The sequence below is a fragment of the Numenius arquata genome, chromosome 1, assembly GCF_964106895.1.
Source record: "Numenius arquata chromosome 1, bNumArq3.hap1.1, whole genome shotgun sequence".
Taxonomy (NCBI): domain Eukaryota; kingdom Metazoa; phylum Chordata; class Aves; order Charadriiformes; family Scolopacidae; genus Numenius; species Numenius arquata.
In genome coordinates this window covers 17,551,647-17,568,692 of record NC_133576.1, presented here as the reverse complement: position 1 = coordinate 17,568,692, position 17,046 = coordinate 17,551,647, and the positions used below count along the sequence as shown (strand labels likewise).

The 17,046-nt window shown below is 39.2% G+C and overlaps 1 protein-coding gene across 1 annotated transcript in view; it reads left to right on the top strand.

Moving 5' to 3' along the window:
• Positions 1 to 16,847, top strand: part of CMSS1 (cms1 ribosomal small subunit homolog) — a 33,343-nt gene extending 16,496 nt beyond the window's left edge. The window contains exons 3-10 of the mRNA XM_074158439.1: positions 1,434 to 1,505; positions 4,553 to 4,682; positions 7,490 to 7,549; positions 8,242 to 8,344; positions 9,788 to 9,848; positions 10,712 to 10,799; positions 12,420 to 12,508; positions 15,974 to 16,847. Coding sequence (XP_074014540.1) covers positions 1,434 to 1,505; positions 4,553 to 4,682; positions 7,490 to 7,549; positions 8,242 to 8,344; positions 9,788 to 9,848; positions 10,712 to 10,799; positions 12,420 to 12,508; positions 15,974 to 16,057 — 687 coding nt within the window. The 3' untranslated portion in view covers positions 16,058 to 16,847. The remainder of the gene's footprint in view (positions 1 to 1,433; positions 1,506 to 4,552; positions 4,683 to 7,489; positions 7,550 to 8,241; positions 8,345 to 9,787; positions 9,849 to 10,711; positions 10,800 to 12,419; positions 12,509 to 15,973) is intronic.
• Positions 16,848 to 17,046: the final 199 nt, after the last annotated feature.

Genomic DNA, 17,046 nt, shown 5'->3' with positions numbered 1-17,046 from the left:
ATTAGCCAGGGACGCGGGAAGAAAAAGGGAAATGTAGGCATAGGAACAGTGAAACTCCACAAAATGCTTCTGATAAGGATATGAGAGTGGGCTTGGAAAGGCACAATGCACTGGGTAGGGTCATGTAGTACCAGTTGTCATTAAGTGTCCTCCTGTTAAGAGGCGGGGGAGTGGAATGCAAGGAGGGCTCAGAAAGGCTCAGATACTCTGAACTTCTGTTAGCTTTCCTTTGGCCCTCTTGGTCCTGTTGAAGGTGCCCTCACGAGGGAACAGAGTACTTTCTCTGGCTTTCGACTGGGCTCCCTTTCCTGCTGATACTTTTCTTCCAGGCTTTCCCAGGGACCACCACTGGATTTGCTGTTCCTGACCTTTTAATGCTCTGTGTGATGACACTTCTCCACGGTTTCTCACAGGAGCAATTTTTTTCCAGCCAAATGCATCCTAGTATCAAGGAGCTTTTTCCTGCGGCTCAGCCTATTTTCCCATTGCTGTTCATCAAGACACTTACTAAGCTCTAAAGCCCATTTGTATAGATTAATTTGCGCTTCCATGAAGTGGAAGTCCCAAAGAAAGCAAAAGAAAAAAGAATTGCTGTGCTCAAAACAAGGAAAGCCTGTGCCTCTCTTCCTCTGTTTTGGGCAACTTTAGGTGGCTAAGGACAAATCCTCACCCTGATTTATGTGAACAGGGGCTCTGGTACAAATGGACCAATTCAGCCTGCTCACTCAGGCACAAAAGAGCATTAATAAAAGCAACACGTTGCATGAAGATAATTCTGAAATGCACCATGTATTTTTCTTATATGTATTCGATCCTGTCTGCTATGAGACAAAGCAAGAATGGGGCAGAACAAATTTGAAACATGTTTTAGTAAATTTTGCATTACAAATGTAAAAGGAAATCCAGAGCATGATTGTTTCCAATTATTCTTGCCCAGTTAAGTGGTATATTTCACCGTCTGCATGCTCACCTCAGACCCAGTTATTTTAGAGCACTATTGGCAAAGTTTAGGGGAAAAAATCACACACAATAATATAGATTAAAAATATAAAGGTTGTGAAAGGTTTTGTTCATTTTTTCATTGATTTTTTTAATGTGTCAAAACCTAACTTTCACCATTTTATGGAATTGTGACTACAACGTGTATGTTTCAGTTTTCTGTTCTTTTATCCCCCTCTTGGTTACAGCAACAGAGATCTCAATTCCCAAATTCATATATTCTGAATATATGTAACAGTAAGAATTTGATCCCTTCTACAGGTGGGGAAGCTTGGTTTTGTTTGTTTTTCCCTAACCCAACATTATACTTTTTGTATCCCTTCTTCCCCTCTTACCTCCCTTTGGTGACCTTTTTTTCCCCCCAGGTGATCAGATATCTGATGTTGAATCCTTTTTTCTTACTTTTTTTTTTTTTTTAAATATGTGCTTTGCAGCCTACGGAGTGTTTTCTAAGTCAGCCTGAAGAAAAACAGGAGAGCACTGTAAAGGCAAAGAGGAGAAAGAAGGTAAGAATGTCCTAGAGTGTGTTTAGGGATTGGGCAGTGGGTGTATGTGCTATTGTAAGATTCAGAAGTGGGACAACCCTGTGACAATGAGAAGTAATGTCATCCTAATGTTGCAGCCTCTTTTAGAGAAGAATAGAAATGCCTGCTTTTTTGACTTCACTCAAAACACCCATTCCCAACCTGAACTGTGGCATTGTGTCTATACTCTGCTCAAGGGTTGTACATGTCTACACCCCACTTGCAAGTGTTGCACACCAGGAAAATGTAACTGCATCAAAGAAAGGTAGAATTTCAGTTGCTGCAGAATCTGCCCCATTTCAGTAGTGTGGTCAGGCTCCAGCTGCTGTTACATCTTTTTAGCCAAGAACTGTCCTTGTTCGCTCTTTTCCTCATAGCATAAGTATATAAATAAATACTCTCTATTGTCCCTCTGGCCGTGCTCCATCCTCACCCTCAACAACAAACACACTCTGCAGTCTAGATGGAAATTATATGGCACCAGGCAAGTTAATTGTCTTCCAGGACAGACTGTAAATAGTTGGCTCCCTCGTAAGGCTGAGAGGTGGCCTTTTTATATTATGTCAGGCCTCTTAATCATCCAGGGAATGGGAAGAGGGAAGAGTGGGATTTAGCTTTAAATGCAGCTCTGGCAGAAATGACGGCGGTACTTCTTCCACTACTACCAGATCGAAAGCATCCAACAACAGAGAGTGGTGAACCAGACCTAACAAAACGACCTCATTCTCAGGCAAACAATAGGCGCTTAGTTACACCTTTGGTTTCAGTGGAGCTAGGCCGCTAAGTTGACACACACAGCCTGTCAAAAAACCCATCAGGAAATATTTATCAGATTGATCTATGGGTTCCAAACAAAGTGCTTTCTCCAAAAATAAGGAAAAGGAGGGGGGATAAAACCCTTTGCTTTTAAGCATCTGGAATGAATTGGAAGAAAAATAATAAAACTTCCTGCATGAGGAACATATCCCCACAGCTCTCCTTGAAGGAGGAGAGTTTGCTCAGGTGTCCTTGCTCTTGCTCTTATGGAATTTCTTGTTAGTATCAGGCTTCTCCCCTCCAGAGTGCCATAATTTTCCTGAAGGAACCAAGTGGCCCAGCGAATGATGTAATGGTCCTGTGGAACGGCACCTTAAGCTGAATTACCAAGTAAAACGAGCCTGATAGTTCTGTCTTGCTGTCTGCTAAATCGGAGGTTCCCAAATGTGGGTCACTTAAGAGGCAGGTTGTGGGGCTGGAGAAGAGCTTTTTTGGTCAACAGGAAGAACAACAAAGAGGTTCGGTTGTTGGCCTCACGCAAAGGTGGCGTGTGCTGCAGGTGGCCTCTGGTCATTCTTTGGGAAGACAGTTGTTGCATGGCAGAAAATTACAACAGTGCCAAATGAGGTGAGGGTGAAACTTGGGAAGGAATGCTGCAGATTCAGGCACTGCAAAAACCTGCTGAACAGCCAGACATCCACTGGAAAGTCTTCTGGGGACTGCAGAGTGCTTTGCACCAGGCCAAAAGTAGACTGAGAGGAAGACATAAGCACTTTAATCTCCACATATCCCACTGTCAAAGATTCAGTTGGGGTCTTGCATACACACAGATGGCTTTTAGCAGAGGTGAAAGAGGCAGTGGCCAAAGTGGCAGGCAGCTGGGAGAGGCAGCTGCCTGCTTTGCCTTTGCTGTGGGGTGGAGTGGCTTCAGCAGCCCCCATACGGCTCTTCCCTGTTCAGACTTCTGCCCCGTATGCTGCCATTATGGGAGTATTTGGAGTGTATTGGGCCAGAAGGAGAGACAGAGTGGTGGGGAATGGAAGAGAAGGAGGGAGTGGGTACTAGGATGGAGTGAGGGAAAGAGGGATGGGAGATTTGTCCCCTACGTTAAAATTCCTGCTATAGCTGTTTTCAAAATTTCCATTGATCTTTGCTGTCTCAGACCTTAGCCTGCTGAACTTGCACTGAAGGTACCGACCACCCCTCCAAAGCTGCCAAAAATGTTTCCAGGCCCACCTCATCTCTCTGTGAAATCTCACTTTGCCATATGCAGGTGCATATGATACTGCTCTGTCCTAACCACGCTCTGCTGCTCCTTTTCACTTCTAGGCTTATGCTGCCATGTGTCCTGATGAAGGCAAGTTCAGGTTGGCTTATGCAGCTGAGAAAACTTGAGCTGGCCTTTCACAAATGAATCAGTTCTCAGAACAAGAGAGGCTTCACGTTCTTGCTGTTCTCTCCAGGCTTCCCCTGTCTTTGAAAATCTGCTGTTTTCTTAAATGTTGGCAGATCATTCAGATAACAGGAATCCTGGACTATTCTACCCCCATGACCCATTTGATTATGGGGAAATATATAGCAAAAATTCACTTCAGTGAAAATTCAGACCTTTTATTTGCTGACATTCCTAAGGTGTAAAACACAATAATTATGAACTCGCGTCCAGGGTCCAAAAATTATTACTTTAGTTTAAAAAATTATACATTTTGGAAGAACAAAGCAGCAGCTGCTGAACTTTTTCTGCTCATCTTCTGGTTTTGTGAGCTTTTAAATCATTTTCATCATACTTGCAATATTCTGTGAACATAGCTAACCATCTTTCCTTCCAAAAGATAGTTACCCTGTTTTAATCAAAATATAATCAAGATTTATATAACCACTTGATTCCTGTTTTTATGCTTTAAGAATAATGAATTAAATGATGAAAAAAACCCCTGATTTTTCAAACTGATTCTTAAGTGTAACAATAGCAAAACTCACAAAACCAGCTTTCAGTTATGTTTTTGTTATGTCAGCATTTCAAGTGAGTGCACACGATTTTTTGTCTTCAGGCTCACAGACCATCTCATCAAAGTATCTGAACTTGCGTCTGAAGTCTGCGTTCCCACTGAAGACGAAGGGAATCTTGTCCCATTGTAAAGTGTTTTTCTAATTAAGTTGTAATTAAGCCAATAAAGCTATGGAGGAACATCTATTTACAGTGTTGTTAGCTAGCCCAAGAGCTGAAATTAGAGAAATGCCATACTTACCCATTGTACTTGGTTTTTTTTTAGAAGAAAATTTCTGAGATTTTAGAAAAATCTGCTCCAAAACCTGGTGTCCCTGCGGATCTACAAAATCTGCTCAGTCAACATTTTGGTGAAAACCGTTCAGTGATTGAAATAGAGGAATTAAAGCTGTCAGGTAACTTATCCTATATTTAATAGATAAATAATGTTTTTTTCATTATACTCTTGAGTTCTTTTTCTGCAGAAGGAAGAGGATTTTGGGGACAGGTCTTGAGTTGTACTTTTTATGGAAATATTTTCTTATACTGTGTATTAATTTGCTGTTTAAGTAGAGATGTAAGTTTCTTCAGAATAAATGTGAGGGTTCTTGTAATTATGGAAATTTAAAGAAACATTGTTTAAATGTGTCCTTTTATTGTAAAGTATTAATTTCAGGAGCTCACTTTTCTAATAGAAATTATATGATACCTAATAATAACTTCCAAGATGCTGAGAGAGTGAAAATGTATTTTGTTTCTGGCATTATCTGAGTCGATCCAGATGCATAATAGGAGGGCTGACAGGAGTAGACAAAGAAATAATAAGACATCATTCTGATGTGGTTGTGAGATTTTGAATGCAATATTTTTTCAGGGAGTGGCAAGAAATGAGATGGTAGTTTTGGTCCAAGTGTGAAGTGATGAAGTTTAAACTATGACAAGGACCCTCTTGGTTTCCCATATTCTGTCTCCATTTAGAAGCCAGTGATAGAAAAGGCAAAGCAGGACAGAGCAGGTTTAACTTCTGTCAGCCGGAGGTTGCATTAGAGATGAAGGCAACCATGAACTTTTCTGCCTCTTACTCTGCACATGAAGAGGCACTTGACATTTTATAGGCATTGTTCATTATTTGCTGGTAGTGCTCGTGAAGAACAGCCTGGTAACTAACCTGCATACACCTTTGATACTTCTTGATCTCCTAGTGACCTGTGGCCAATATAGGACACTCCTAGACCAGCAGTGTTTTCTTTCTTTTAATATTAAGGCCTATCTTTCTAGATAAATATGCTTCTCCTTAAGATCCATGATTCCAGGCTGACCCTTCTTTATTTCTATGGGGCAAGTTCAGCTTTCTTGTTGAATCAAGAAAACCTGGAGAAGTCCCATTCAGATTGCTTTCAAAAGCTTGTGTTACATATTTTTAGATCTTGAGGGTTTTTAACAAATAATAAATTGCTGTAGTTTCTTTCTTATTAAAAGAGTCCTTTGGGCTAGTGAAGTGACCCATTTCCATATGGATTGGCTCTTGGGTTGGACGGAGATATTTTTTCTTTCTTTTTGTGCTGGGAGTTGGAGGCTTAGAGTGCCAAGGAGTTTACGAACTTCTACAGCTGTCATGTCATTCACGTCAAAGCACTGAGCAAATAACAAGCAACTACTTGGAGTTGTGTGTTCTTGTTAACTGAACTGGCACGGTGCAGAAGGTCAGGTTTGTAGTCAGCGTGGCCTCTCGCTGCAGTCTGGAGCTATGTGGTTTTTTCCCCCCTCTCTGAAACAATGAGACAATGTATTCAGAAGAGCAGAACAACAAAGATATTTTACCACTGGGAGGAAAGGCACATGGTGGATTTAAAGAGCTCTCCTATTACCACCAAGTGCTTATGGAAGGGTAGCCCCTGCCCTTCCCCACAAGCATCAACTGCATCTTTTAAACGTGATTTTAAAAGTAAATCAGCTGCTGATCTTTCAGTTGTACACATTCATTCCCTTTGGAGCTCAAGTCCCAATAAATGTCCATCTCTGGATTTAATAAAAGGGATTAGTGCAAATTAAAAGCTTTTAGCAAGACAAGGCCCATTAAATGGAAGATACAGAGATGGATAGTGTTCAAGTAACTACACAGGCAGGAGTTCAGCTAGTCATCAGCTACAAATCGAGTTTGTCACACTGTCTGTTCCAGTGGAAGTCATGGATTGATGCTGCCAGCGTTAGCACAGCGCACCATCCCTGTGAACATGAATAATGCCTGTAAGGAAACCTCCTTAATTTAGTTAATATATATCAGCAAACATCTTATTCCATAGACAGACATCCGGAGGTGCTGTACTTAATGCAGAATGACGACAAATATGTGGGTCCCTGAAGAGAGAGTTGTTGATGCTCTGTGGGAGCAGTATTTACGTTCCATCAGGCAAAGGGCCCTTAACAATGATGGGAAGTTTTCAAACCATCTAATTTTAATCACTGTTTTAAGAACTTAGACTTTCTGTGTAGACACTGGAGAAAGGAAAGGCCTTCCAAAGAACCTGTTAGGACCTTCTCTTTCTTCATTGCCTCTCTATGAAGTTTAAAGTGAAATGGCATGTCTGCCACAGAGTGCTTTTAACACTTACTAGTTATCATAGTGACCAGGTAAAAGCTAGGTGCTCAGTGGGAAATGAAGGAAGAGGAAGGCAATAAATGCAGTGCAGCTGTTACCATTAGGGTCAATATAATTCAGTAGATTATCACAGTATGAAAGGCCAGAAAGAGGAACAAACTTATTGACAGGTAGATAATTGGTAGGTTACTGCATTTACACTGTATGACTTGTGTGGGTGATCTACAAATGTATCCCATTGTAGGTAGATTGGAGGAAGAGTCTAGCAGGTTGACTGTAAGGCATTTGGCTAAGACTTTTGGTTGATTGTGTCAAAACATATGAAAACTTCTTTTAAAATATGTGATTGTACCTGTGCAACCCTGTATTCAGGCTTTCACGATGGGAGAAAAGAAAGGAATTGCAATTTTGTTGAGAGATGTTTCCTTCATTAGTATATCCAATATAAAGCTTCTTGAACATGAGGTGTACATTATTATTTGTTTCACAAATGGTAATTTATTGATGGATTTTAACACAGTTGTGATTTCATCGATGTAACTAGTGGTTATGCTGCAAACATATGTGCTCCTTTTGCTGTTAAAAATATGTCAGCAAAAGTATTTTTTCCTTTTATGTTTTCAGATTCCTGTTTTTTGCCAGCCAATGATCTCACCCACAGTTTTTCTTCATACTTGAAAGAAAGTGAGTTAAAGTGAGATGAAAGCTGTATGAAAACATTGTTAATGCAATAGTATTGCAGTTTTTATCTGCTCCTCCAAATATTTTTAATTATAAAATAGTAATAACTTTAAGGGTTTTTTCTTTTCTTCATGATGGGTCTTGTTTTTCTGGCTCTTGTTTACTATATCAGTTTTTTAATAAATCAAAATGTTTTAGGGTTTCTCTTAATTGCGAGGGATTATTTGTCAGTAATTTATTGTGGCTTCATAAGTAGGTGTATGTATTATCTTACAGTAAAGATCCTGCAGCTGTCCACTGACATGAACCAAGAGAATTTTTATTCTCTTACATGTATTTATATAGAACTTCTGGTCTGGTAAATGTATCTTTTCAATTGGTTTTCTCTGATACAAATAACCTTATGTGGGAAATGAAGACAATGGGCTTGTCACCTTACAAACTGTTGATTCTTAATGCTTATCTAATTTGTTCAGTTATGTGGTATTTCTGTCCTTTATTTATTTTGGGCATTTTATTTTTCCAATTTCTCAGCCATGACTAAATGTAAAAGTGTTGCCAGAGATCCAGACCTCATAGAAGTCAGTATGTGTGTTCTTGCTGCTGGCTACCATTTATCGTGTACCCTTGTAATTTAAAATTGTGGCATATAGTGCTTTTCTCTGTGTGTGTGTACATGGGCTTTTTCATTGCAGTCTGTCCTAAGTGGGCAAAACTCCGGAAAAACCACAAGGAGAAGAAGTCGGTGGTGATGTTGGTTATCTGCAGTTCTGCCCTTCGTTCCTTGGAACTCATCAAGTATGTCGATAGCAAATGTTATGTTGAGGTTGGCAGTCAGTCAGAGGTTTTGTCTTGGAACCACAGACATAAAGGCAAAACTGGGACACTGTCCTCTGCTAGCCAACAAATTCACTGACTCAAACTGATGCAATATCCCTTGCTTCTTTAAACTGTGGGAGTGTGGTGTTTGGTTTTAGACTGAAGTAACACTTAGTACTTCAGTTGCATGGAAGTGCTATTTTTGTTTAAAACCAAAAATAAAGTGCAACCAATTTGGGGGAAATATGCAACATGTTATACTTGGGAACAGAGTAAACCCATAAAGCATCACGATCCACCACAAGAAATCGTGATTTTACACCAAAGATAACGAGGACATGGCGTTCCAGGGCCTCAAGTGCCAACAAGTGTGTCTGGCCTGGGCGCCTCCAGGTTTGTGTCCATGTTCTCAGCTGGCTCAGGCTGGCTAAACTGCTGGGCAGAGATGACCATTTTCAGTGTTCCTTGTCCTCTTTTTTCCCTTCTCTATCCTCCCCCTTCTCATTCCAGAAGTCTTGATGACTTTGATGAATTAATGTATACCTCACAGATTTCATGGCTGTCTTTTGTGCCTCGAACCTCATTTCCTGTGGTTATCTCTCAGTAAAACATGAGATGGAGAGTTGGGAAGTTTGACTCCGTGCCACAGATAGAAGCACAGATATGGCAGATGTGCCAGTAGTACTTAGCCCCTGCATGCCGATATTACCATCTGAGAATTAGGTTTTTATATGCATACTTGTATATAAACCTTTAGCTTTGCACAACAGAAAATTGAAAATCTGGTGTAGAAAACATGTAGAAAAAAGCTGTCTTAAATGACATTTGGTAAGTAATGCTTGATTAATACAGAACACAGAATAGTTATGTGCCAAAACAGAGTGTCAGAAAAACAGGTCAGGTTTTCAGACAAATTAGTTTTCATAAACTGGACTTTGGGCAATCTCTGCAGTAACAACTGTGGCAGCCTGGGTTTTCCAAGCAGCCACATTGCAGGAAGATGCTGTAAAATATAGATTGGTCCATACACAGATGTCATTTGTTGTGCACTCACACACATGTTAATTTACGCCTGTATCTCAGTAACTGAGATATTTTTTAATTAGAATTTGGTCATCAGTCAGTTTTGAACTAAGTTAGCTGTGAAAGCACAAGCCATAACTTTTAAATATTATCTGAAAAGCTACCTAAACAATATTGCCCCCTACTGATATTTGCTATTGTGTTTGTCCAGTTGTTGGTCACTGTTGATCAAGTAGCAAACAAGAATGTACATAGTGTTCAAAGTACAAGCAGGGGTCATTGGGGAACTGTGTGTCTCAAGCAAACTGAGAAATGCCAGCTAGTTTTGCTTTCCTTCTGTGTGGTCTTAATCCCAGCCCTGATGATTGCATTTCCTTTTTCAATTTTTTTAATTGCTAGGTCAATGACAGCATTTAAAGGAGACTGCAGAGTTCTCAAGTTGTTTGCAAAGCACATAAAGGTAAGAAAGATGCAAGGGCATTTTGATACAACAACTAACTAGTGTCGTACCATTTTCTTTTTAAAGCATTTAGCAATAGCTCCTTTCATTATAGTGTTCCTTTCTCTAGATAAAGCTTCCTTCAGTAACCCATTGTTGCAATTTGAGGAATCCAGCCAAACACCATCTCCAGTGGCTCCGGTGCAATACTATGCAGAATGTAGATGCTTATACATGTGCTATGCTTTAAAGGCGTTCCACATTCCTTTGAGGTGCTCATTCAAATGGCTTTTGCCTGTTTAAGTAGAAGGCTCACACACATAGCTTTGTAGAAGCAAACTGTACCAGCACCCGTATTTGCATTCTGCCAGTTGGATGTCTAAATACCCAATATCCATACCTGTTGGAGAGCACAAATTGTAGGGAAGTTGAAGGTAATGAGCAGACATTTGGTTTTTGATATAAATACTGTCAAACACACAAATGTCACTTGCTTTATTTCACCCTTTTCCAGTGTCTTCATCTTGAAGGTGTTTAAAGCTAATTCAACTTTGTCAGTTTTCCAGATATTTCCAGAGAATTTGTTTAAATGCTGAAGGAAGGATACTGTTCTCACCTGCAGAAATAGTTGGTGCGATAGCAGATTTTTAAAGTTGAAAATGACTGAACTTCTCGAGAACCGTGATGCCTAGCTGACTGTTATATTTCTTAAACTTGCTCCCAAATATATCAGTTTGAGAGTTTGAAAGATGAATAGCATTTGTTACTTGATGGTATTCTAGAAAGAGATACTATGAGATTTTGAATTTATTTCCAGCTCTTTGAGGAGACATTTTAAAACAATCGTGCTTTTACTGTGGTTTGTCTTTCTCTCTTCCAATTAGATAAAAGAACAGATGAATATGTTGGAGAAAGGCGTGTTCCACATCGGGGTTGGAACTCCTGGGAGAGTAAAAGCACTCGTGGAGCAAGGTAGGAGAACAAGGAGGGTTTTCTCCATCGCTATCTTATTCTTGGTCTGCTGAGAAGTGAGACTTCAATTATTTTTGAAGTGCTTAGGTTAACGTGAATCTGTGGATTTGGGTACTAATCTGTAATGTTCTATTTCTCCAATTTATGTCAGTCAAAATGAGGTCAAGATTCTAATAGCTGATTGTATGATCACTTTAATCTGGCATAAATCAGTATTACCAGAGAAAGGCAGAGTAATACTTCCCCTCCTCCCTGCGCCCCCCCAGCCAGTATCCACTTATTCACCCTTCCTGATTCTTGTGCTAACCCAAGAGTCTATTCGGCAGGTCAGTGATCTGATCCCAATTAAAACAAAACCAGTATGCACACAAAATCAGGTAATGAGCAGGCAGAGGAGGGGGACTTCCTCTTTTGGCAGGAATACTGATTTATGCTGACTTGAAAGTGATTGCAAAACCATGATGTAAGATTTAAAGCTCCAGGAAACCAAACACTGCAAGTAAATCAAGAGGAAATAATGACAGAAGTCATTGTATCATATGTCACTCTGAGCTCAGGGTAAACTTCTGTGAGTGGTGGATAAAAGATCTGCTGCTGATTTGATTTTATTTCTGACTTGACTGTAATGAAATTAATTATTCTGTATAATTCTCCTTTTCCCAAAGTTTGAGTTGTTTTACTTACTCAATGGATGTTATGTAAACAAAGAAAAGCAAACAACAAAATAACAAGATGATAAGGTGATTTTTTCCATTCCTCTTCCTAAGCACTGCTTTGCTCTGACTCTGGTTTCTTTGTCAGGGACTGGCTGTGGATGGGGACTCTACCATTCCTTCCAAAAGAGGGTACAAAAGTAGCATAACTATGTTTCTTCCTGTGCCCCCCACCAACATTAAATCACTACTGCTCAGCATATCAGCACATTGCCATGTTAAGATGGGGAAGGTTATAGCAGGGACACAAGGTGTATCATCTTATCCTAAGGTCTAGTCCTTTTCTTACACCTTAATGTTGCAGTGCCAGGTCACTAGAGAATGGAGAGGAGTCAAAATCAATAGGAAAATTTGTGAACATTGTGTAGAAAACCAGGGAAAAAATAGTGGAAGAGCTAGAGGGCCAGTTCAGAAAGGATCTTTTCTTCTTTCACCACCACTTATTTGGAGGATAAAGGAATTCTTCAGCAGCAGCACTGACCTGACTCACATTCACATAGCACCCAGTCCTGCAAATTGCTAAACACTGTCAGTTCCCATTAACAGGAGTTTTCAGGCTAGGGTCCTTCTAACTTACCAGCTCCTCATCAGCTGTGGAAAGTCAACTCCTGTGGTTTCATCAAGAGGAAGCTTGAGGAATTATTTTCTGGCAGGAAGTTAGCTCTCGACAAGCCTGGCAACAGTAGTTGTTCTGCTTTTGTGTTTATCTTCCAAAAAGGCATGGGATTATGCGGTTAAGGGAGTTTGCAGTGTCACTGCATTAGTTTTCCAACCAGCAAATGTAGTACTTAAATGATCAAAGATTAGTGTCCTAAGGAACAGATAGCAAAAGATGTAAAAGCCAAAAATCATTTTGATAAGCACATGTTATATTGTCTTGGTAGTAAAATTTATGTTGTCTTTTTAGATGGCCTGTGCTTGAACTCCACAAAATATATGATTCTGGATTGGAATTGGAGAGATCAGAAACTAAGGAGAATGATGGATATCCCTGAGGTATTGTATAAGCACCTGTATATATCATACCCTGTGTATTCATAACTTTTGATTCTAGTGTTCAGATCTTAGTCAGTAAGGTACTGACCTTAGTCAGTAAGGTCAGTCAGTCTGTAAAACTGACTTCAGTGGTCTAGAAACACAAAGAAGTCAACAGTTGGCTGGTAAGTCTGTACTCTCAGGTCTCAAAATTAACCTTCTGAGGAAGATTTTTTTTCCTTTTTTATTGCACGTCACAGGTGTGACTTCTATGGCTGTGCTGTGGATTTCTCCTGTTTATGCTAGGTGGTTATTCTACCTGTTCCTAGCAAGTTTTCTTAGTAAGATGACTTTGTGCTAAAGTTTCATCAAAAACGAAATAAAGCTTTGGAGAAGCATTTATTTGTCTCCATCTGAGAGTAACAAAACTTCTTGTGAATAAATCTACAGACAGTTTTTTGGGATTTTTTTGGTTGTTGTGTTGGGTTTTTTTGGCAAGAGGTAGGATGCAAACTGTGTAGAGCTATCTGTCATTTTAGACTCCTTTTAAGATAATTGCCCATTCTTTTCAAGTCTATAATCCAGTTTCCACATTTATTGCTCTAAAAAGGCATGTTTACCATATGCTGTGGGGCATCAGCTGGTATTTAGCCAGCAGAAAGAGGCAAATTCCTCCACCAGTTGTTCTTAAAAAGCTCCCAGTTTCCAGCACAATGTTCCTATTTTTTGCACATTTAGAGCAGGCCGATGTGCAGAATCTCCAGGGAAAAAGGACTTCTTGTGCATATAAACATTAAGCTGTTTCACAGATGAAACAAATTATCAGTCATTAATCCTTCTCTGCATTTGTCTGTGTATTTGAATGTGCTGTATTTTACAGTCCCACACACAGAAAGATACACATTCCTAATAATCATGGATAAAGCGCCCCGCAAAAAAAATACATTGCAGAAATGAAGCAGCAAAAAGCCTGCTTTGCTTTTTGAAGCAAGGAGGCTCCCTCTTGTGGTAAATACATAAGGCTCCTTACTCTTACCTGTAAGTTTTTTAAGGAACACAGAACATGAATTCACAGACATATTAGCACAAGACAGTAGTACAAAAGGTGCTGGTTGCAGTGGGACAGATTTTTTTGAGTCAGCTGAAGTAAATATACGTACAGAAGAACTACAGGTGATCCACCTCAGAAGACTGAAGATTATCTTGCTAATATTTGATTTTGGGCTATTGCAAACCTAAACTACCCCTTTCAGCTCACTGTAGGCAGCATCACAGCATTTCTGCATCTCTGTCTCAGAACATAGGCCAAAAATTGTGAAGCCAGCTGTATTTTATCAAGGGAAAATCTTAAGGCTATCTTAACATCAAAATATTAAGGCTTAGTTCAAGTTGAAACCAAGTAAAAAAGAATGTTACACCTTCATATATAGCATTAGCACAAGGAATAAATGTGTGATTACAGAATAGTGAATATTTGATTACAGAAGAGTCTTCAAAATGGCACTTGATTTAGGTAATACAACTTGCAGAAAGGCTTTTGACATCTTGAGCTATATAAGTAGAGCATCTTGCAGCTATTTGTCCTGCTGCAGACAGCAGGCAGATTCCTGAAAGTTATTTTTTAGGAATGTCAGTAAGAAAATAAAAAATGTATTAAAAAGATAATATGAAAGATACACAAATAATGTTTTAGAGATAAGGCATCTTAACACAGTAGAAACCAAGGGGATGTTTTGGCAACTTGCAGACTTGAAATATGGAATACAGTCTTCATAAGCAGAGGATCTTACTCCCCTTGTATTAAAATGTATTACTTGTATGTAATGTATACTCTTACTTGTATTAAAAATGTCAAATACATGCTAAGAATAGTCATAAATTTTCTCAAAGAAGAAAGGAATTATAGTACCAAAAACATGATTTAGAGAATTGGCAGTTTGAGGTACTTATTTATTTCATCCCATATTAGTTGTGGAGGCAAAATCGTGGCCTTAAAATGGGAAACAAGGCATACCGACCCAATTTCAGTACAAGCATCAGTTGTCAATAATTTCTTTGCATATTTAAGGTACTGCATTACTAGATTTCATTGTAATTTCACCAGGAAGCAAGAACAGCTGGAAGCACACATCCTTCTACTTGCTGGTTTTGCTCCACCATATATATTCTGATATATATATATGAGAATTTAAAAACACATGAATCTTCCCGCATGACAGTCCTGTATCCCATCGTATCCACATAATGGAGAGTGCCCTCATCCATTGCTCTTTCAGTTACCTCAACATCTCATTAGTTAATGCTGTTTGATTTTTATTTCTCTGTTTCTGGGTCTCCCTCTTCATTCATCCCAAACAATGGAGACAAAAAAATAAAAAGAAAACTGACAGAGAGCCCAGAGGTGGGGTGAATGAGTTTATCAGGCTCTGTCTTGGCATGCTTGAGTTATACCAAAGCGTAAAAGTTTAAATAAAAATTGATTGTATACTTCCTGATCTGACCAAAGGACAATCTTCCCACTTTGGAAGCTTTGTGTGTAGAGGTTGATGGCCAGAGAGCTGAATCCGCTCCTCAAATTGCTTGTTTGTAAGATTCAAATGGAGTTTTTTCAACAAAAAACAATATTTTATTGTCTGCAAACAATACAAATGCTGAGCATTGAGTAAGTTTGAAAATACAGAAAGTTTAAGTTTCAGGCTTCGTGAAAGTAAAAAGGTTTATAAGAAATGGACTTGTGAGAGAAAGACAACTGTTTTCACCCTCACATAGCACATCCAGTGTAGAATCAAAGCCTCATCAGACTTTCTCACATCATTTATTCCTGTGCAAAGTGGAGGTATATATAATCCCGAGAGAAAACTTGCAGTAAAGTTATTTGTAAGTGGGAAGAGGAAGCTCTAAGGAGACTCTGGACTAACCATGATGATAGAGAATCTCGTGTGCCTGCTGAAGTATGTAGTCAATATTTACTCTCAAGTACCTTTGTCTTTTATCTTTAGATAAGTAATAAACTACAGCCATATCCGTGTTATAAACCAAAGTACTTTGCATGCAGCACATGGAGACCTGACCTTCATGCTCACTTTCATTCAGGCATCTCAGACACAGACAACACTGTGGCTGTTGCAGTGCAGTACTTGCCCTTGGACTACTTGATACGGGTCAATACTCTGGAAAGTCCCATAAGGATTTTGCAGCCCAGGATGGTCCTCTTGCTGTGGCATGCTTTATCAACTCCATACCAATGACAACTTTTCTATAGCCATGTTAGATGGGACTTCATGAGCCATAGATGTAGTTTGAGATTACAGAGCAAATGCTAGCTATTTTACAAAATGGAAACATTCTAGAGCTCAGGACCTTGTACAGGAACCTCTTCTTTAATTTCTAGTCCTATAGCAAGGTGCCTGAGTAAATACATAATACTATTTAGCCAAAGCATTATCAGTGACTTTTGATGCTTTCTTTGATTTTTGTTTTCTTCAGATAAAGAGAGAAACAATTGACCTGCTGGAGATGAGTATTATAAAGCTCTGCAGAGAGGGGACTGTGAAGCTGGGACTCTTTTAATGGTTTTACCAACAAGGAAGTAATTTTCAGCTGCATTTTACTATTATCCTGTCTACAATTGGCAAGTGATTAACAGGTGATGGAATCAAGAATTTGGACTTTTTGGAGGTCTATCGGTACAGAAAGAACGCACATTGCAACTTTTTCTGAGTTTCCTTTTCTTTTAATAATAAAACAGAAGTTTTGATTGTAATTTTAGTATAATTTTTATTACAGGAACAATGTGATACTGAAATTAGAGTTACACTGCATTCACCTGCTAGGTTTACTACTGTATGTCACTTTTAAGACTTTGAAGATGAGCAAACTTGGGTGTGAAACTCTTTGTACAACTCAGTTCTCTGTTATCTCCCTCTCCTGTCCCACAGGAGACATTTACTTCTCTCACGAGAGCAGTAATCTAGTTCTTGCCTTCGAGGGTCTTTGAAAATGTTGTATGAATTTCAGTAATTTGTCAAAACATTTTTTTTCACCTATCCATTCTGGAGCTGGCCAAATTCTATTTTTTGCTCTTACATGTTAAATTAACTGTATATTGAGACTTTATTTTGGTTAAACTGTTGAAGCATGCACAAAATACTCTTCTGTTTGTCCATTTAAATTAAAAGGAGATGATCTCTGGGTGATTCTTTCATCATTGTGGATAGTAGGGAATGGATTTTTTTTCAGAGGACAAGATGAACAGAGGTGAGCAAATCATCAGCATCTTGGAAAGCCATTGATCAAAATCAGATGTTCTGAGAATTAGTTGCACTTTGTAATAAAGAACAGGTAACATTTTTACAACTTTAAATTGAATCTGAATCAATAGCAATGAATGTAGTAGGTTAAGAAAATTGTTTTGGTCTTCCAAAGCAATGTTTTCTGTCCAGTGCTGTCTCAGCACCTGCAGCCCTCCCCAGTGGCATCCAGTGCAATTGGAGTAGAGCTCCTTTCATTGTATGCTATGCCTGTTAGCAGGGCGGCTATGGAAGTCAAGGGAGAAGAAA